This window comes from Panicum virgatum, chromosome 8N (assembly GCF_016808335.1).
Source record: "Panicum virgatum strain AP13 chromosome 8N, P.virgatum_v5, whole genome shotgun sequence".
Classification (NCBI taxonomy): domain Eukaryota; kingdom Viridiplantae; phylum Streptophyta; class Magnoliopsida; order Poales; family Poaceae; genus Panicum; species Panicum virgatum.
Genome location: NC_053152.1, coordinates 12,098,533 through 12,119,976, shown reverse-complemented (window position 1 = coordinate 12,119,976; position 21,444 = coordinate 12,098,533). Strand labels below are relative to the sequence as shown.

General features: G+C 43.4%; 1 protein-coding gene and 1 long non-coding RNA gene across 4 annotated transcripts; one reads left to right on the top strand and one right to left on the bottom strand.

Moving 5' to 3' along the window:
• Window positions 1-32: 32 nt before the first annotated feature.
• LOC120685329 (vacuolar protein-sorting-associated protein 33 homolog) lies at window positions 33-21,362 on the bottom strand. Of its 3 annotated transcripts, XM_039967185.1 has the most exons (23): window positions 20,973-21,360; window positions 20,763-20,863; window positions 20,634-20,673; window positions 20,451-20,531; window positions 20,145-20,339; window positions 17,341-17,451; window positions 17,204-17,269; window positions 16,899-17,006; window positions 16,766-16,810; window positions 16,501-16,557; window positions 10,428-10,522; window positions 9,774-9,825; window positions 9,533-9,592; window positions 8,985-9,047; window positions 8,805-8,911; window positions 8,309-8,431; window positions 6,176-6,257; window positions 5,983-6,053; window positions 5,205-5,285; window positions 2,954-3,011; window positions 2,807-2,874; window positions 871-958; window positions 33-420 (listed from the first exon to the last, which is right to left on the bottom strand). In XM_039967185.1, the coding sequence occupies exons 2-23, from the start codon at window positions 20,813-20,815 to the stop codon at window positions 319-321; spliced, it is 1,806 nt and encodes a 601-aa protein (XP_039823119.1). In that variant the 5' UTR covers window positions 20,816-20,863; window positions 20,973-21,360; the 3' UTR covers window positions 33-318. The 3 variants fall into 3 exon arrangements, 2 of the variants coding, with proteins under 2 accessions (XP_039823119.1, XP_039823121.1); XM_039967187.1 differs by lacking the exon at window positions 8,309-8,431 and having other exon boundaries at window positions 20,973-21,362; XR_005679511.1 differs by lacking the exon at window positions 33-420 and having other exon boundaries at window positions 865-958; window positions 6,000-6,053; window positions 20,973-21,362.
• On the top strand, window positions 11,260-11,730 carry LOC120685330. The gene is made up of 3 exons (XR_005679512.1): window positions 11,260-11,325; window positions 11,422-11,489; window positions 11,614-11,730. It is a non-coding gene; the product is annotated as an uncharacterized LOC120685330 (long non-coding RNA).
• Window positions 21,363-21,444: the final 82 nt, after the last annotated feature.

Below are 21,444 nucleotides of genomic sequence, written 5' to 3'. Positions count from 1 at the left end.
AGTTTAAGGGGAGGTAGGCTCGTGGCCACCCATGATGCAAGAAACTGCTGCTTTTCCAGTTTTTTTTTTAAAAAAAAGCTGTTAATTACAATGATCTTTCGGCTACCCGTGGTAACGCACAGACCTTTTCATAGTCTCTTCCTATTTACAGTCGCACAGGAGATAAAAAAAGGCCCTTTTCATAACTATAACCGCCGGCCTTAACATCCAGATGCCGAACAACATAACAAGGAAAGCCCTCACGAACTTGGGTTCGTCTATGAGTACACAAACTTGCTCGGCAAAAATTTACATTAAAATAAAAGGAATAAAAAATAATTACATCATCCCCTCTTTGCTATTGCCAATAATTGGTCTGAGTATTGTGTTGCCATTAACAACCTTTGTTGTTGCAACAAGGAAATCATAGCCCATTCCTTCCTGCAATAGACAGCGTCAAAGGTGCAAAAAGGCAAGGTAGTACATACCAAATAATAAATAAAAAGCAATCATCCCAGTTGAAAACTCAGGCTTAATTACATTATAAAAACTAGCTCCTAGTAAAAAGACATTGTGAAATAAACAGTAGTAGTAGCACTTGACTATTAGTTTGTGAAGTAAACAGTAGAAGACTAGAAGTAGTACTCGAGTATAAAGGGGAAAAATTATGATCCAGACACTTCGGTTCTCATAACAGACACAAAATGTATTATGCAAGGAACTGACAGTTACGAAGATTATAGTATGGTTGCACCAACGTGTTCTTGTTAATTTTGTAACGATCTACTGTGAAAAACCGAAAATATGAAAATAAATGTGAACATGGATGAAAATAACTTGGGATCAATTTACAAACACTTAAAAGTTCATAAACAGTCAAAGAATGTATACCTGTGCACTAAGAAACCGAAGGGCAGCAATCTCCGCGAATGTTACACCACCAATAAACACAACCAGAACCAGAGAGCGATGACCAACCCTAGAACAAATAGAAATTTTAGGATAGAAACAGATGAGCAGATTCATAACTGTGTTACTGCTTGGTAAAAGACTAGAACTGTAATGAACTGTTCTCTCTTTGTAAGTAAAAAAGAAAATCCAGACAATTCAGAACTTCAAAATCCCAACAAAACAGTACAATTCTAGGCATCTCCCAGGGACATATTACTAGGAGTTGTGATATCAAATAGTAAAATAAAGCACTCTTCTTTCATATAAGTTTAATTCAAGCATGAGATCAATCTCCCATATCTGCTGATACAGTCCAGAAATTATTTGCTATGCATTTTGGGCATAGCCTATATTTCAGGGAGAACAAGTATCTGTGCTGCGATCGTTAATAACCAATAAAATTAAGATAATGAAATACATGCCAATTTGCGTATCCAAATCACTTTGCCATCATCTGTCACATGGCAGTAGCACAAAGTCAATGATAGATGAGATACTAAGAATTCTAATATATTTTTTGCTTCCTCAGAGGAGATAGAAACCCATCCTTATAGAGATGGAAAAGTTTATCAGGCGATCGGTCGCGCCTGTCCACGACCGTGCGACGGACAGCAGCCCGCCTACGGCCTGTTATACATGCGGCCCATGCTTTCATAGCCTCTATCTCCCTCGTGTCTATCCATCCCTCCTTTTGCATGTCTTTCTTTTTAATCAAGCTTGTTCTCAAAAATGTTTTATCTTCCTCGTACGACCTTCGTTTTAAATACCGATTGCACCATTGTGTTCTATGTGACAAGACGAACAAAACTAGATCCCGCTTGCATATATTTTGAATTTGTTTCATACGAGTAGCAACTTATGTGTAAATTTGACCTTCGATATTATTGAAGAAGTTGCTACGATATACATATATAAGTTGCTACCCATATAATAGATTCTATTTTTTGTGGCAACCTTTGTTTTACATGCTATTCACATAAGTTGATATTTACATACTGACAACTTATATGTATATATTGTAGCAATTAATACTTCAACAATGTTAAATCTAAATTTACACATAAGTTGCTACTTGTGTGATAATATATAAATTATCATAAAATAAAAGTTTTCACACATGTAAGATAAAAGTTGCCACAAAACATAATCTATTATACACATGAGTTGCCACACATATAAGATATAAGTTACCGCAAACAAAATCGATCGTACACTCAAACACATAAGTTGACACAAAATAAAAGTCGCTACAGTAAGCCAATATACACACTAGTTGCTACAGAAAAGAGCAAGTCGTCACATAAGTTGCTACTAGTGCAAAATATCATCAAAACATATGTAAGTGGGGTCTAGTTTTGTTCGTCTCGTTGCGTAGAACCCAACGGTGTAATCGGTTCGTGAAACGGAGTTAATATGAAGATAAAATATTTTTTATAAACAAGCTTAATGCTAAAAAAGAGCAACATGGAAGAGCGATAGAGACATCAGAATGTCAGAGGGTGGTGGTCCCCTGACTTTCAAAAGCGACTTAGCTGCTGTCCTTTTGTGATTAGATCATTAGAAGAAAAGAAGAGTGGAAGGCTAAGAGGGTCGCACAATCACCTAACCCGCGACCTGTCGTGGGTTAACTCAGTCCTATAGAGATGGGGTCCATTAAGGCTAAAGAAACTAATCTCCCAAACTGAGGAAACAACCCAATCTAATCCTTTATAATAATCCAATCCTAAGGGCTAAGGAACGGTGCTCCTCCTCCCTCCCTTATATGGGCCAATATAACCATGCATGACATCATCACCACCTTTTCCTTGAATTTAATACAGCCAACACGATGTGCACAATATATTTTTGAATAACAGTTCTATACAGGTGAACTTACCTGTTGATACTCTGTTGAGCCCCTGATCCTTGAAGTACTTCCAATGAAGAATTAATTGTCAAACCACCCTACATGATTTAGATAAATCTTTAGGTGCAAAAAATGCCATCCTAAAATGCAGTCCTCAATTCAATGAAATATACTCACTCTTTTCAAATCCAGGTGCGGACCTGGGAATAGTTTCAACAATTCTTCAATGGATCGCCTGAAGATGGGAAAAAAGTTTAATATGAGAAAAAATATGTGGCAAACCTTCTATCCATTAATTAAAAGTTGATGACACTTCCCTAAATAAAGAAGCATTAATTGCAGAAGCCATAAAAAAACACAAGACAAATTAACAGGATTATTTTGCTCCATTGTAACAAAGTAACTTTTCCAGAGAACTAGACCATTTGGGAAGAAGGGCAGAACTATAGATAAATTGAGACATTCCTATATTATGCCTATTTACAGAAAATTGTGTTGTGGAACAGATCTGCTGTGGTTTACTATTTAAAAATATTATAAGTTTCCACAGAATTAAGGTCTGCACAATTAAAAAAAAGAATTGAAAGGCCACATTTCTTGCTTTACAGAATGTTATTCAAGAATAAACACAATAATCAGACATAATTCTTTCCTTCCCTAAATTTTGTTCTTCCCCAAAACAGAAAGTGGGAGGGGGGGACAAATAAGAACATATGTACTGATAATTTTCCATTACTCAGTAGAAGCTGGATATTTCCTTTTGTCCTCTGATTATTTGTTCTAACCTCCATGGTGGTGCTGTATCTTTCCATCGTCATGTAACTCCCTATTGAGCCTGAAAGCCATCGCAGGTTTCTGTGGCGGGGATGGAAAGAGGCAACTATGGGACATTGTTTGCTAGCGTGGCCAAAAGTTTGCTGCCCTAAAGAACTTGGAAGGACTTGGCATTCAAGATTTAAAGTCCCTCAGTTGGCAATGGTTACAGAAAACCCAACCAGAAAAGCCATGGTCAATGTTCACCGTGCAAGTTTGCTTCGCGAAGGCTCTCTTCTTAACAGCAATTGTGACCATAGTGGGCAATGGGCATGATACGTTTATTTTGCTCCGACAAGTGGCTGCATGGAAACTCAATCACGGCACTAGCCCCAATCTATTTGCTACCATTCCTAAAAGATGGCAAACAAGCGCACAGTTCAGGAGGCCACAGTTGATCACAGATGGACTCAGACATTCAAGGATCTCTCAAGTGGCTGCTTTGTAGGAATACCTTGATATTTGCCACCTGCTAGCAGAGGTGAACCTCCAACCGGGAGGTATAGGAAGGCCATCAGTGGATATTTTCAGATTCAGGGCAATATTCAGCAAGATCAGCCTATACTGTCTTCTTCCATGGATCCATTTCTTTTGAGCCATGGAAAGTTATTTGGAAAACTTGGGCTCTTAAGAAATCTCGAGCCTGCTTGGCGGAAGCGCAGAGCTGGCTGCAGCTGTGTTGCAGCTGCTGCAGCTGGCCCACAGCCAGTGGCACTGCCGGCAACCGCTACAGTGGCTGGGCTGAACTGATCAACCCCTTCAGTTCTTTATTTGGCTAGCAATGCACAATGCACAACCGGTGTTGGACTGCACATCGCCTGGCCAAAAGAGGACTACAGCATCCAGAGATGTGCCCACATTATAATCAACAATCAAGAAGATGAAACCATCCAGCACATCCTAACTACATGTGTCTTCTCCAGAGGTTTAGCTTCTATTATTCAGGCAGGATGGTTTTGCAGCATTATTGGTGGGTCAAAATCAACACCTTGGTCGCGCAGTCTAAACTCATTAATCATTCTTAGTGCTTGGGTTATTTGGAAGCACTGCAATGAATTGTGTTTTTAATAATGCCTCGCCAAGCATCCAGCATGTTCTGTCAACGATTCATGAGGATTCATGAGGAAGCTCATTCTTGGAGACTTGGAGCCTGGCTGGAGCAAGAGGTTTAGCAGAGCTAGACCCTAGGATGAATTGTGTTTTTAATAATGCCTCGCCAAGCATCCAGCATGTTCTGTCAACGATTCATGAGGAAGCTCATTCTTGGAGACTTGGAGCCTGGCTGGAGCAAGAGGTTTAGCAGAGCCAGACCCTAGGATGAATTAGTGGCTGAGCGAGTGTTCATGACATGTATGTAAACATCCAAGTGTTCGGTGATCTAGGTTTGTTGTATTTCTAAAACCTCTTTTCTTAAAGCTATTATACACAGCTCTCCTGCGTGTTGGAGAAAAAAATATTCTATGATTTTTTTTTTTGCAACTTTATGATGTACAGAGACAATTTTTCCAGAGAAATTAAATGAACCTTACTATTAAGACTAAATTCAAAGAAAAATGAAAATAAAAGTTACCATCAAATATAAACTGATGAAAAGAAACCAACAATCTAAACTTACCATCCAGATCTCACTGCATGTTGAACAAGGCGAATACTAAGAGGCGCGTATCCAGAAAAGATGTATGATATATCACTAGGGCTGAGATTGACAACACAAATAGATCAGTACTAGTTGCACTGCAACCTAGATAACAAATGACAAAATAGTTGCAACAATCAGAAGAATAGCCGTAGTTATGTGTTAAGTAATTACAACAATGATGCGATGGGGTTTTTGCTCGAATGGGCAGGAAAAATGATGCGATGTGTTGTGGGGGGAGAAAATCTGAGACAAACAGGAACAAGAATGCACCTAAAATGTTTTGGTACAATCTAATCATGAAGCTTCAATCAGATGTATGGAAACCAACAATTGTTCCATTCCTACAAAATTATTTCTGAAACCAACAATTATTCTACTTCCCACAAAGATATGCTGATTTGTCTCTAGGGTACAGCTAGAAAGACTACAATAAACTATATAACTTACAAGAGTTTAAGTTGCATGCAGATTGATAGCAGCTCTTTTTGAGCATGGATGGGTACTGTTATTTGTGATCACGCATAAGTGAAACCAAACAATTGCAGCGCAAACAAATACTCCCTCCATCCCAAATTGCAGGTCGTTTTGGCTTTTATAGGTACATACATTTTGCTATGCACCTAGATATTTGCTGTCTAGATACATAGCAAAAACTATGTATCTAGAAAAGACAAAATGTCCTACAATTTGGACGGATGGAGTAGAATATAAGAAAATATTGAATACAAAGCAAACATAAAGCCACAAAAGTTACTTTGCTGTATCATTTACGTCAACTATAAGCTGCAAAGCTCTTGTAATACCAACCCAATTGCTTCTTGATTCCTGCAAAGCACAACAGTACCTCATAGAAAATTAGAAAGAAAAAAATAATGATAAAAAGCATTAAAGGAGCTGTGGATGGTTCTGAAGAAAAGGTTCAGGGAGCAGCATTGAATCTGACTAACCTGCCTCTTAAAAAGGCCAGCTTTTTCCAGATTGTACAACAAGTGCATATGCTCAAAGCCATAACTATGCAGTATTTCCCGCCTAACAAAAAGAATAAAAATGCAGAATAGACAAGAATTAGGTGCAAAATCGATATGCTGAAATCAGGCAGATAAATTCTAAAAATTTAACAATGACAATCCTGAAGCACATACTTCTATAAATAAGATTTATTCTACACATCAACGAAAGAAAGGCATATTCTATCTTGCAAATAGATAAATAAAACATTATAATGACTGCACCACGCCCAATTGTATCTCTAAAGGCTACATTCATCCATGCATTCAGATAGAACAAGGCGAGAGGTAGATAATTCATTAAAAAAAAGGACTTGCATGTTTTGATAAATTCAAAAAATATGCTTGCGTTTGTGGTGGGAGGCAGGAGCATTATAGCGAAACTGTGACTTGAATGGGACTGTGTCACAGATTACTCAGAATACTTGGACCTCCACTAGTTCACCACTTTGTTCCTGGTCAGATGCAGTCCAAAGACCCTAGTCAACATTGAGGCGTGCATGAGGGTATAGCATGCAAGGCAAGTGCAGATCATCCTGGCCACTTTCAGTTTATAAAGATACGGGTCTATGACTACTTGCCTGCCTGCAGTATTATGTAAACCTTGGCCACAAAGCCTATTTATGACCTTTAATATTATTAAGTATATAATTTTATCATGTGTTGATCATGATTGATCTGTGATTGGAGCAATATATATGGATGTTACAGATTTAGTAAATCTGGATACCACAACGTCGCAACACTTCTATTACGGACAATGGTATTTCTACCCTCGTCCTCAAATTCAATTGTGATTTTACCCCTTCTTTTTAAACTTGCCCTTGTTCTTTCAAATCGAAGCTACCGTCTACCCCTACTTTAGATGTCTATTAGATGTGACTAAATTAAATGAATTAAAAAACAGAAAAACCATTTGGAAAATAGAAAAAAAAAGACCAAATTACCCTTGAACCTTATCCAAACATCCTACCCGTGTCCAACCTTTCTTCCTTCCCGTTCCTGCCGAAGCTCAAACTAGCCACAACAGCCAACAAGAGAGCATGCCAGCATGGCAAGCAGTGACCGGGCAGAGGAAGTGATGTGGGCCTGTGGGGTGGTGCCAATAGCGCGACCAGAGGTAGGGCGTGGCCGGAGTGTCAGCGAGTGGGCCAGCGTGCAGGCGTCTGGGCGAGAAATGCACAGCCGGGCAGCCGGGCGAGAAATGCGCAGCCAGGCGGCCGGGCGAGAAATGCGCAGCCAGGCAGCCGGGAGGCGCAGGTACCCGAGCAAGCTGAACCATGCAGTTGCGCGTGGCTGCGCGGACTGGCGCGCGGCCAGGCGGGTGGTGTGCAGCCAGGCACGCGAATTAGTGCGGGCTGCTGGGCAGGCTGTAGCGCACGACAGCGTGTGGCTGTACAGACCGGCGCGCAGCGGCCAGGCGGGCTATATCAAACGGCGACGCATGGTCACATGGACCCGCCCGTGGGCAGCCAGACAGCACGCGGAGGCCGTAGTGCTGCCATGAGTATGGAGTGGAAGCCGCCATGAGCTAGACGATGAGCACTGCTTGGAGAACAGAGAGGTGACCGGAGGTAGGAGATGAAGCTGACGAGTGGTGCCCACATGTCAGTGAGCGAGAATAGAAAGAGAGATGAGGGGCAAACTTGACTCTTTAGATCAGGATTGACACCATTAGACGCTACTGACGGAACAGGGGTAAACTTATATCTGTGAGTTGAGCATATCTAGCAAGTTTCAAAGCAATGAACAACTTTTTCCATTCACAAATATAAGCCCATCAAAGTTTCTCTTAAGTCAAACCGTTTTTAGTCTCACCATCAATATCAAAGATTTCACAACATTCAACACTGCTACACTACTGGATTCAACATGAAAAATACTTCATAATTGTATATAATTCTTTTTGACTTGAGATAATGTACTTTTATAGATATTGCTAATCAAAATATCACGTTGGAGACCGTGTCAATGTACTAATGGACTTATATCTGTGAGTTGAGAGAAAATAAAACTTTACACAGAAGCAATAGATGGAAAAAAACAAAGCTACACAAACCAGCATAAGCATACCTCAAGTAATCAAAATTCTTCTTTGGCAACCCAGCATTTGTAAGTGAAAGTAACACTAGAAGGCGAAGCACATTTTCAATAGGTTCCTGTTTGTGTATCATCTCTTCGATATACTCAAAACATCTGGGGATGAGTTAGTTTAGTTATTATATTATTAAGATAACTTAGGAGTGAACTGGAAGACAAATACAGTCATTAATTATAATATCCAGAAAGGGCATCGACCGAACTTCATGTAAGATTAAGGCGGAGTTTGTAGAAGTGTAAGAGTAACACCAATACAGATCTACGCTAAACATAAGTTCAACTCTGAACGATCAAGAAGAAAGCAAGTTACTAAGTTTGCTGCCATGTTAATAGAAACAAGAATACAGGAAAAAGAAAAAAAGAGAAAGAAGCAAGTGAGAACTTAAAGGACAATGATGAATGAACTACAAGAAATCCTGAATAAAGAAATGAAAAAGAAAATTCAAGAGCAGAGGAAAAATAAACTCACATTTCAAAGTTCTGAACCTCCAATATTGTTTGTTCTATGTCTAGTCGGGCGTGAAAGGAGGGTTTTCCAGTAAACGATTGCAAGTGTTGTGCCAAATGGACATGCCTCTAAAGCATTGCATGCAATAAGTTAGTAAATAATAACCAAGACAAACAGAATGAAGGCCTGCAATTAACTCACAGCTATCTCTGGCAGCGAGTGTAACCTCCTCACAAAATCCTTGAGCTCAGAAACCGACCGAGTCTGTTCAAAAGTCAAAACAATAATATTATCTAAAGAACTTCCTTTTCCACATTGTACTAGACAAAAGGTAATTTATTGTGGTTGAAATAAAGAGGAATAACAATTAACCAAAGCTGGACAAAGATACAAATCCTTAATACGGAAAGCAAGAAATTCACTATAAGAAGTAACATATTCGTAATATATCGGCTTTTTTTAACAAAGGAGGGCACAAATAAGAGTTTCATCCAAACATGTTCATCGTTAGACTAAAAGATTTGGTATTGTTACCAAGCACTCAAATTCACATTATACACAATTAAATTTTCAGACATGCCCCGTGCCTCTTCAAATGAACCAATTTAATTTAAGTGAGATGTTATAATGTGCGCGCGCGCGCACACACACACATAAGAGTCAGCATTTACAGAATTCTATTAAGCAACATTGTACATGACAGCATAAGTAAAGTTTAGAGAACACAATGCAAAATACTTTATTCTTACATTTGTAGATTTCACTTCTGCGTAATCTTGCTGGATAGATGTTGCTTTTTGACGCAAGGTCTGCAGTCAATACAATTAGTAATAATTTAAACATCAAAGAGATGATGGCAGTTAATACTAAGAAACAGGAATTAGACTCATTAACAAATAGCTATGACAATGGCAGGTGTCATCAAAACCACAAAGGATTAGTGCACAGTTCCTTTGCATAAAATAAAAAAGAGTAGTCTGTGGAGTGAACCTGAACTACAACTTCAAAATTGAGGTCTCGAATCTCCTTGTACAACTTATCACTGAAATAGAAATAGAACATCAGTCTACATGTATATCTACAAATACAGCAGATATCATGTAAATAAAAGAATTGCACATATATAGTTGCACTATCTGAGTCACAAATAAGCACCAGGCTCTATCTTAATATAATTTTATATGAAGTTTTGATATTATGTTAGTTTTTTTTTTTGAAAAAATTAACCAGTACATTTCTGCATAGCCAATCAAGATATTCATCAAGTTAAAGTCGATAGAAGGTCAGAATTTTCCTTGCAAACATTTTACAGTGTCACTTAACTTTGAATGGAGAGAGTAGTAAATAGTGACTTACGTCATAATAAGGCTAAGAAATCCTACGTCATAATAAGGCTAAGAAATCCTTCCATAATACATATCTAAACTTAAGTATCCAAAAGTTTCCAATTGTGCAAGATAAAACATAAGTATCTTGCAATGGACGAGGATGTGAACAGACGTGTTCAAAAAAAAAGTGCTTGCAGTTATAGAAAAAGTAGCCACAGGCACAAAGTAAATTTACAATTTTATTAATATTAACTTTAAAATAAAAGAGCAGGTTAATCATCACTAATGGAGATAACAAATACTAAGGGACACTTACCTCGAATTAAGTGGAACCTTAACCTTTTTTGCGTCTTCTTGAGCTCCCATGATGCTCGCATCAACTTCCACAGAACCATTATTAATTTGCAGCATCTGTAAGAATAGTATATGATCATACAATTCATTTCAACCTTGAGATTCAAATACGGTATTGAGTTGGTATATAATCATATCTTCTGACAACAGGTGAAACAGATGGTAGATTATCTGTACATATCAAATGCATGATTTAGTTAATAAATGTCCCGCACCGACCATCCATGGAGTGATGATATGGCACCTTTGTCATTGTTTCTTTCAGAATCATATAGAAAAGAAAAAGACAAAAAGAAAACACACTAAGGGCTAGTTTGGAAGCCCGGAATACCGCCAGGAACCCGGCCATTTCCCAGGGCCCAAAACCCACGTGGAAATCGGCCATGGACCAAATCACCCCGCCATTTGGAAGCCCACGAGAAGAGGATGTCTGACCCTATCCACGAGTTTTCCACAGGGCCAGCACTCCCGACCTTCGGGGGTCGGGCGTCACTTCCCCGACGCATCGCGAGGAAAAAGCAGCCCCGCCTCCGCCTCCGCCCCCGCTCTCCACGTCTGCTTCCGCGTCCGCCTCCCCCTTCCGCCTCCAGGAGCTGCCACCGCTCCTCCTATGCGTCCGGGTTCACGACTAGTCGTCTGATCGGTCCCATGGCGACTAGGTTCGACTAGACGATTTGAAAACATGGGTTAGTAGTTGCTGGGTTCATTCCTACTAGTAGCTAGCACGTAGGGACAACAGTTGCAATGACCATTTTCTTCTTGAGCCTTCTTTTATATATTTTTATTTGTTATGTAGTTGATGAAGTAACTGGGAAGCAGGTGGCAGTTGAAACTGGTGAGTTTGAAGACCTAAAATGTGGGTAAGTGCTTTGGCTCATGGTTATGCTTTCCTAGTTTTTATGACTACTTAACTGTAGAGTTTCTAATATCCATCTAACATGCTCTGTTCTTCTTAGTCTGGTCTTGAAAAGTATTGATTACAAATCCTTGCCTGTACAAGGTTTGCCTTTCGACAAAATCAGAGGTGTGTAAGATTGCTTTTCCCCTCTGCTAACTGGGAGCTTGTATATTATTCTTTCTATTTTTCTTTTTGATCCATCATGAGCAAATGCAATTGTTTTTGTGTGATGATCCTTGATTCATTTCAGGAGTTGTGCCAAACTTGAGAGGTCGACTCATGAGCATTGAGCAGTGAATCAGAGACTGCCACGGTGGAAACAGGGCTGTAAGTAGTTGGATGGTTAAAGAGAGGACCCACTGGGATTGTTGTGACAAATAAATCTCCAATGTGCTGAAGAAACAGGAGGTACCTTTGTTCCAATGTTATCTGCTTGTAACTTGTCCATTTCTTTTCTTGGGAAACCATAAGTAAATTGTCATGAAAATATATATGTTGTTACTGGGTCTGATGACATGTATGGCTCATGTGCATTCATTGAACCTGATGCTGCCTTGTGCTAGTCAATAAATCTAGCCTTTTTTTCATTCATGTCCTGTAGCAACGACTAGTAGTGCTATTTCTATATTCTTATGCTGCTGCAGCTTTTAACAGCTACAAACATATTTAACTCCACCCAACTTCTTATCTGGATGCAGTTGATCCAGAGCCAATTTTGGTTCCATATTATTTAATGTAGCACTGATAGCTATTTCTGTCCAGGCCTTGCTTTGTTCCTTGTAGAGCGCAGTGCATAGATTAATCCTTTTGATCTAGTTTATATAGAATGTACTGATTGCCTTCTAGCCGTTTCTTTGTCTGAGATTGATATAGCGCAGCTCATGGTTGTATGTTGTATAAGTACAATTGCCTTGGCTGTTGGCATTTCTTTCAACAACAACAACAACAACAATATAGCCTTTTTTCCCAAGCAAGTTGGGGTAGGCTAGAGATGAAACCCGAAAGAAATAAGTTCAAGATTCAGGCACATTGATAGCTAGTCTCCAAGCGCTCCTATCCAAAACTATCTCTTTAGAGATATTCCAATCCTTAAGGTATCTCTTAACCGACTCATCCCACGTCAGTTTAGGTCTACCTCTACCCCTCTTTACATTATCGATCCGCTCAAGAACCCCATTACGCACCGGCGCCTCAGGAGGCCTTCGTTGGACATGTCCAAACCATCTCAGCCGATGCTGGGTAAGTTTCTCCTCAATTGGTGCCACCCCGACCCTATCCCGAATAACTTCGTTCCGAACTCTATCCCTCCTTGTGTGCCCACAAAACCACCGCAACATCCGCATCTCTGCTACATTCAGTTGCTGGACATGTCGCCTTTTTGTTGGCCAACATTCAGCACCGTATAACATCACCGGACGAATTGCTGTCCTATAAAATTTGTCTTTTAGCTTTTGTGGCACCCTCTTGTCACAAAGGATGCCAGAAGCTTGCCGCCATTTCAACCAGCCAGCTGAAATTCTATGCCTAACATCTTCATCAATGTCGCCATCCTTTTGTAGCACCGATCCTAAATACCGAAAAGTATCCTTCTGGACCACCACTTGCCCATCTAGACTAACATCTCCCCCCTCATGCCTAGTCGCGCTGAAATCGTACATCATGTACTCGATCTTGGTCCTACTAAGTCTGAACCCTTTCGACTCTAACGTGCGTCTCCACAGCTCTAACTTCCTAATAACCCCTGCCCTACTCTCGTCAACTAGCATCACATCATCAGCAAAGAGCATACACCAAGGGATCTCACCTTGTATATCCCTTGTGACCTCATCCATCACTAAAGCAAATAAATAAGGGCTCAATGTTGACCCCTGGTGTAGTCCTATGTTAATAGGAAAGTCATTGGTGTTGCCATCACATGTCCGAACAAATGTCGTCGCATCCTTATACATATTCTTAATGAGGGTAATGTACTTAGTTGGGACTTTGTGCTTCTTTAAGGCCCACCACATGACATTTCTCGATACTTTGTCATGTCTTCTCAAGGTCAATGAAGACCATGTGCAAGTCCTTCTGCTCCATATATCTCTCCATCAATTGTCGTATTAAGAAAATCGCCTCCATTGTTGACCTTCCAGGCATGAACCCAAATTGGTTTTGGGTCACACTTGTCACTCTTCTTAGACGATGCTCGATAACCCTCTCCCAAAGCTTCATCGTATGGCTCATCAGCTTAATCCCACGGTAGTTAGTACAACTTTGATCATCGCCCTTGTTTTTGAAGATAGGTACTAATATATTTCTCCTCCATTCTTCCGGCATCTTGTTTGACCGAAAAATGAGATTAAAAAGCTTAGTTAACCATACTATTGCTCTATCTCCTAGGCATCTCCACACCTCAATGGGGATACCATCAGGGCCCATCGTTTTACCTCCCTTCATCCTCTTCAAAGCCTCCTCGATCTATACCTCCTGAATTCTCCTCACAAAACGGCTGTTGGTATCGTCAAAAGAGTCATCTAACTCAAGGGTAGGGCTCTCACTCTCCCCATTAAACAACTTGTTGAAGTACTCTCTCCATCTATCCATGATCTCCTCATCCTTCACTAGCAGTCGATCTGTCTCATCCTTAATGCATTTGATTTGGTTGATGTCCCTTGCCTTCCGCTCGCGGATCCTAGCCATCCTATAAAATGTCCTTCTCCCCTTCTTTCGTGCCTAGCCGCTAATACAGGTCATCATACGCCTTACCCATTGCTACACTCACAGCTCGCTTTGCAACCATCTTCGCTAATTTATAGCCCTCGATGTTGGCTGCACTCTTGTCAAGGTGGAGGCGCTTGAAACACTCCTTCTCCTTAATAGCCCTTTGCACCTCATCGTTCCACCACCAGGTGTCTTTCCCCTCCTGTTTGCCTCCCCTACTCACGCCAAACACCTCTGAGGCCACCTTCCGAACACATGTTGCCATCTTTAGCCACATGTCATCTGCGTCTTCTCCTTCTTCCCAAGACCCCTCACCTAGCATCCTTTCCTTAAACGCTTGTGCCGCTTCCCCTCTAAGCTTCCACCATTTTGTTCTCACAATCTTGGCACGTTTGTCCCGGTGGACACGTACCCGAAGACGAAAGTCCGCCACCACAAGGTTGTGTTGAGGGACAACACACTCCCCAGGTATCACCTTACAATCTAAGCAATCACGTCTATCCTCCCTCCTAGCAAGGATAAAGTCGATCTGGCTCGAGTGTTGTCCACTACGAAACGTCACAAGATGGGATTCCCTCTTCTTAAACACGGTATTCGCTATCAACAAGTCGTAGGCTAACGTGAAGTTCAACACATCCTCCCCCTCTTGACTCCTGCTACCATACCCAAAACCCCCGTGCACTCGCTCGAACCCTACATTAGTCGCACCCAAAACGTGTTGGCATTTCTTTCAAGAAGGCATAAAAACAAATCAACCTGAAATCTGTAGAACTGCAAGGATCTATGTATATGTGCTTCAAACTGAAAATTGGGTTCCTGTACTGATGCATGCTTGTTTCAGGTTCAGAATTTGTATCAGACATCTGCTTGTTCCAGTCCTTCAGACTACTGTTTGGAAGCATTATGTTCTTTGCACTTAACTGATAATGAATGCATTTGCGTGATACTCCATACTGCTGTATACGCAATTGTATCACAAACCTGCAAACTGAAGAAATGTGTTTACATAGAGAGAATGGAGCAATGGGTATGGGTGCTTGTTTCAGATATCTGCCTGTTTGAGGCTGGGAGCTTCAGTTTAGGCCAGTTGTCTGGTCTTCTTGCCTTAGTTGCTTCAGACATTAGAATAGAACAGTATATCCTCAGCTTAATACAAAGTGTTATACTTGTCTCCACACAATTCCATATTCTTTTGCTTCACTTTAGAAATTCACAAAGTTTTTGACAGTATCTATGTTCTTCTATGTGCAGGTACTGGCTTGATAAAGTGTAGCTTGGGGTCCTGTTATCAACTCATGACTATGGTATTTGTAGCTACCAAGTAAATTTATTATTGTAATGACTCTTTTATCTGTCTTTTGCCGCCTAACTGTATCTGGAGATGACGCTGCAGCTATCTTCATCTTGTTATCCAGTGTAATGTTAAGCTTAATGCCTAGCGAGGAGACTTTTGGTGGTAGGTTTATGTCTGTCTTGCAGTTGTTGGGTAATGAAATTCTCATTTTTATTATTTTTATTGGATTTATCATAATTTTCCTGATCTTTTAAGACCATTTTTGATATCACGGGTTTCCACTACCCTCCATTTCTCCAAATAGGGGTAGGGATTTGCTACCCTCTGTGGTAATTCCACCCAGGGAATTGGTGGGATTGGAAAATCCCTGTGAGGTATTAACTTCCCTGGGCAAAGCTCCCCCCTCCTCCCAAACTAGCCCTAAGGAAAAATCCTAGGCAACACTACCCTGCTGCAAATAATAAAGGTAAGCCTCCAGCTGCAAGGGTTGTTTGGATGGGGACTTGAGCCAGGCAGCGATCCTGGCCCCAAGCTGTCGAAATCGATGGCCTGGGAGCACTGCCTGGCGCAGGCAGCTCTGCCAGATCCCAAAACAAAGAAGCCAACATAGGCATTTCTTGATGAATTAAGATGACTAGACCATCATGTGCAATCAGCAGCAGGTGTTTGCTGAAAGAGCATCACTTTCCACCATTAATTCCCATATTATTAATTAGGGGAATAGAGAGTATGTGAAAACAACATTCCGAAAGTATTTTTGTTGAGAAATCTACCAAATTAATATATTCACAAGACCATTCTTCTTTTCTTTACCTTAGTGTTGAACTTGAGTATTCATTGTCGGAGTCAGTATTATTGATTTTACAAAAGTAGAGTTTAGGTCTTTTAACTACATCTGTTCAATCTTAACAGACATGCCTAGATTTTAACAGAGGATCATGTTTTGCACATACAACTTGTAAGACAAAGGGAATCATGTTTGCTGTTCATCGGTTTTAACTTCAGATAAATCTATGCTAGAATGCCATACATATGCAAGCTCATAATCATAGGATTCCTACTTTACTACGTCTAATAGAAAACATTAACGGATCAAATGCTCATGATTTATTCCAGGATGAACAGTTTTTGTAGTGTTACCTCATCCAATAAGCCTTCATATGTTAGTTGAGAGCACATCGGTGTCACCATATCCACCTGAGTCGAAACAATAAATCAGAGCATATTAGAAAAACTACAAGACACCAAAACAATACCACACCTGAGATCACTGTAATTTCTATACCTTAATGACTCAAGACAAATCCAAGTACAATAGTTGCATAACAAAAGAAGAAATCAAGTGCGCAAAATGGTTGTTTGAATTCCAAACCACGGTACAAATAAAGTATAATAGAAGATTTACCTCCCTGTCTAAAAGAATAACAGTGTTTATCTCTGGAATCCCCATCTAAAACACCAAAAGTAGAAAATAGATAAGCAGATTCAAATGAATTCAGAAATATGAGTCGCAGAAAGAGGACATCAGTTGATGTTACATCATCCATGTTGACTGGATCCTCTTGTTGCATGTTATTCAACAACTCCGCAGCTTTGGTTGATGCCACGCCCTTAGCCCTAACATTTGGGATAACTCCAAAAGCAAACTGGGCAAAAAATGAGTAATAACAGGGTGTCATGCTTCTACCAATGGAATATTTCAGAGCTTATAATTTTGCGTATTTCTAAAATTGGTAGATGCTCTGCATTCCACAGTTCAGTAGCAGATAACAAGTTAGCATGTCTAAACAATACATCTGCATAAAACAGATGCATCTTACATGGACTGAAGATATGTAAGTACCTCTAATTTATGAATTGCTTTTGCAACGTGCCAGATGGAACTTGTATCTCCACCAATAAGACACTCCTGAAAATCATAATAGCTCAAATGGATTCAGAATATGTGAATATACATGCTAGACCAATATGCATCAGTACCTGCAAAGAATGGTCAAGTTCAAATGAAAGGACATCATCATCCAATGGAACTAGATACAAGGGGTATTCTCCAAGTGTCAATTTCTGATGAACTTTCTCTTCCTCCAGGATCTGCAGGTGACAAGAAAAAGAGTTATTAGAAGCCATCTTTCATTCACAGTTAAATTAGAAAGTAGGAAAAAGTCCATTTTTGACCCCTCAACTTTTGGGTTTGTCCAACTTTAACCCCCAACTACAAAAACCGGGCACAATGGACACCCTAAGTTGTAATACCGTGCAACTTTGGCACCTGTGCTCGTTTTTGGTGATTTTGCGCTGACGTGGCGGCGGTTTTGAACACGTGGCGCTGATGTGGCGGACTCCGTTCATTGCTGAGGAGAGAGAGGGAGCAGAGCCGTTGTCGCCGCCGCCACGTCTGATGTCCGCACGCTCACACCACCGCCGTCGAGGCCGGGCGTTGCCGAGCTGCTGCGGCGGCGAGGGAGCTCCTCCTCCTGCGGGACCCGTGCATGGGTTCGGGCGCTCGTGGGGAGGCCGGACGGCGGCCGGGGGCGCAAGCCATGGTGGCGTGCCGTGGCCCGCTCGACGGCGAGGCGGCACGGGGCGGCGGCGCGGAGCAGGCGGCTCGGCGGCGCTGCGCATGGGCGGTGTGCGGCGCACACGCAGCGGTGGAGGCGCGAGGGCGCGGCGGCTAAGGCAGGCTCGGCCGGCGTAGCGGCCATGGAGGGCGGCAGCGCAGCTCGGCGCAAGCAGGGGGGCGGACCGGCAGCGGGGCAGGCGGGGCAGGCGGGGCGGCGATCAGCGCAGCCGGGCGTTGCCGCGGCGCTCCGTGGCGCGACGCTGCGGGCCGCCTCCGCAATCGACCGTGCCACCGTTACCAGTCATGGCCGCTCCTCTATTCTTCCCCGAGCCGAGACCACCGCCATCGATTAGCCAGCCCTGCACTGCAAACGACCGAGCTGAGGCCATCACGAGCTCCACCTACCACCACCGAACCTTCCCAGCCCCTTTACTCTTCTTCTCTTTGCCCGAGAAGAGCTCCCCACTAGCTCCCATGGCATGCGGCAAGCAGAGGCTGCGGCGGCGAGGCAGGGCCAGCGGCACGCAGAGGCTGCGCGGCACGGCAGGGCTGCGCGCGCGAGAGCCTATGTGCGCAGCGAGGCAGCGGCCCGCGGCAGGAGGAGCTCCACGGCGAGCTGCACGCGGCCAGCCTAGGAGCTGGGCAACCACAGCAGCCACCGCCGCCGCCGGAATCTCTCGCTCTGCTCTGCTCTCGCGTAGCTAGGTAGAGGGACCGGCAGCAGGGTGGGCGGGGCGGCGGTGAGCGCGGCTAGGCGTTGCCGCGGCGCTCCATGGCGCAACGCAGGGGCGCCCAGAGGTGGCCCGCAGCGTGCGCATGACAGCAGCAGGCTGGCCGGCGGCGGCGCGGCCGCGTTCCGATCATGGCAGCGGCGAACACGTCCATCTAGTGCGAGCACGAGCTACGTGAGAGACGAACGATGCTATTTGTGCCATCAATCGAAGAAGAACGAGCCCGGAGGTGAGGTCTCACCGTGGTAGTAGCTCACGGCAGCGTTGGCAACTCGGGGCTCATCGTCGGCAAGCGATTTCGAGGCACGACGAGCCGGAGCGAAGCGATGGGGAGGTGCGCAAGGTGGTAGAGATGCTAAGTCTGAGAGGAACTGGCCGGAAGCGCGGAGACGGCGGCGGATTTGGGGGCACAGTGGCGGCGTGCGACAAAGGAGCGAGGCAGAGCAGAGCAGAGCAGTGGCGGCGGTGCTGGGGGCGGGACGCGTCCCCCTCGGCTTTGGACGCGCCGGAGGCCGACCTCGACGCGGTGGCGGCGGCAACGGCCGGGCGCTTTGGGGCCATGGGGGCGGCGAGTGCGGAGGGGAGGCGCGGGCAGTGCAGCGGCGAGCGGGCATCGGTGGCGTCGGTGGTGAAGACGGGAGAGAGAATGGGTATGATAGGTGGGCCCGGCCACGTCATGGCTTAGTTGGCAAAAAAAAAAAGAGTAAAACCACTGCCATGTCATCACAATACCACCCAGAAGGGGTCGGGGGGCCAATGTTGCACGGTATTAATTGTTGTGGTGTCCATTGTGTCCGGTTTTGTAGTTGGGGGTTAAAGTTGGACAAACCCAAGAGTTGAGGAGTCAAAAATGGACTTTTTCCTAGAAAGTAAGCATCATTTAGTTCCATTCATCTCGTGGCAGCGGAAAAGGAAAGCAACAGCTACCTCTCAAGATGGCTCATTTGTTCTTAAAACCTACCGTAGATATCTGGGAAGTGGGAAACAACTATGCAAGATCTCATAGTGTCTAATTGGAAATATATTTCACGACTGATATCCATCATGGCCGACATGAGAATCCTATATACAGTACACAGGGATAATGCCTAACACCCTATGAAATAGAAAGGGTACTGTCATTGAACTCATAATATCTAAGCATACATATACTAAGGGATCTGGCTCCGGCTCGCCAACTTCTAGTTTTCAAACCAGTTTTTAACTAGACTTTGTGGTATCCAATCATGCAGATTAAATTTTTCATTCTTTCCGCAAAGGGACAAACAAGAAACAGAAGGATCCAGAATATGAGAATACACATATCCATCATATTAGGGAACCATTTATAACTTTTAGTTGACATTCATACTGAATTTAAATCTTGAATATCCAAATTTCTCTCAGCATTGAAAACTATTCTAGGATTGAAGAAGCTGGAACTCCAGCACAGATAAATAATACAGAACCCTCAAGTCAGACTAGTTCAAACACATAAAAGGAACAACAGATACCTTCTCACAAGCAACAGTACGGCGTGGCACAAAGTAAAGGAAGTATTCCCTCTGGAGCCCTTTAGGTTCATCGCTCTTGATTTGGCTTGCAATGAATTTCATGAAGCTTAGCTGAGAACGCACAAGATATACAATTTTTGGGCATTCCGTCTGCAAGGGGTCAGAAGAGAGAATCCGCAGCTCCGCGCCATACTCCTCATAATATAAGCATAAAAAAATACAAATTGCATAATGAGCTAAGGAAGTCCCAGAGTCGTTTTAGTAACTGCACAAGACTGCCGATGTATACACACTCTGTCACTGTACCTTTAGCAGCGATGTCTGCACGATCAGCGACAGAGTCCCAGCAAGCTTCGGGTCAATGACGAGGCACTTCTTCCCCCTTATCTGATAGACAACACAGAAAACCAAACTCCTCAGTTAAGCATCTAGCCATCAACAACAAGACCACCAAATGTGGCAACAAGCAGTGCGAGATGAGAAACTCACGCTTTTGAGGATGCCCAGCAGCTCCTTTTGAGACTGCTCCCTGCAGATTGACACAACGGGAATATCAGAATTCGGAGAGGCACAATGGATAGGAGGACACAAGCGGAGAGTATGCACAGGAGGGGGGACCTGAAGGCTGCGAGATTCAGCGGTGCATTGTCAAGGTTGGGGATCTGCGCCATTTTTAATGGGGCGCGATCGGAAGTCCGAGTGGAGAAGAACAAACAAGCCTAGTAGAATCCACGATTACTTCATCAGACAAGAATATACAACTAGAAAATTGAGAGATAGGGAACACAGACACATCGATGAAACGGGAGGAAGAGAGATCGGTGATACCTTAGCCGGGCTTCGGCAGCACCCCGGTGCGACGACCAGCGGCGGCAGCTCGATGCTGAGAAGCAGCGCAGTCGCCCGTCTCTCCCGAGCGTCTTTCCCCGGCGAAGCAGATAACCAAGCCGGGGGGGGGGGGGGGGGGGCGGTGGGCGCAAGGAGCCGCCGGCCGCGGGCGGTGGGCCAGGTCGACGTGCGGCGATCGCAGCGAGGTTAGCGCAAGGCGGGGACGAGCAAGCGGCAGTGGATGATGGAAGGAGCAGCGAGGCGACGGGATCACCGCCGGCCCGGTGGTGGAGGAGGCGTCCGGGTGCGGCGGTGGAAGATCGTCGGTTGCGAGGAAGAAGACAACGGGAAACGGACTGCTTGGTGGAAGACGGAGTGCTTCGTGGGCCGTCTTGCCTCAGAATGTCTTGGGCCGGCTGAATCGGTTAAAGCAAAAAGTCCGCTGGTGCGGTTTTTTATTTTTATATTTTAT

Coding starts and splice junctions, on each gene's coding strand:
- LOC120685329 (XM_039967185.1), bottom strand. CDS start 20,815: ATGGCGCAGATCCCCAACCTTGACAATGCACCGCTGAATCTCGCAGCC. Junction 17,452..20,144: donor GTACTGTTGCTTGTGAGAAG/GTATCTGTTGTT, acceptor TGTCACCTGCAG/ATCCTGGAGGAAGAGAAAGT. Junction 16,811..16,898: donor ATCCAGTCAACATGGATGAT/GTAACATCAACT, acceptor TTGGTGTTTTAG/ATGGGGATTCCAGAGATAAA.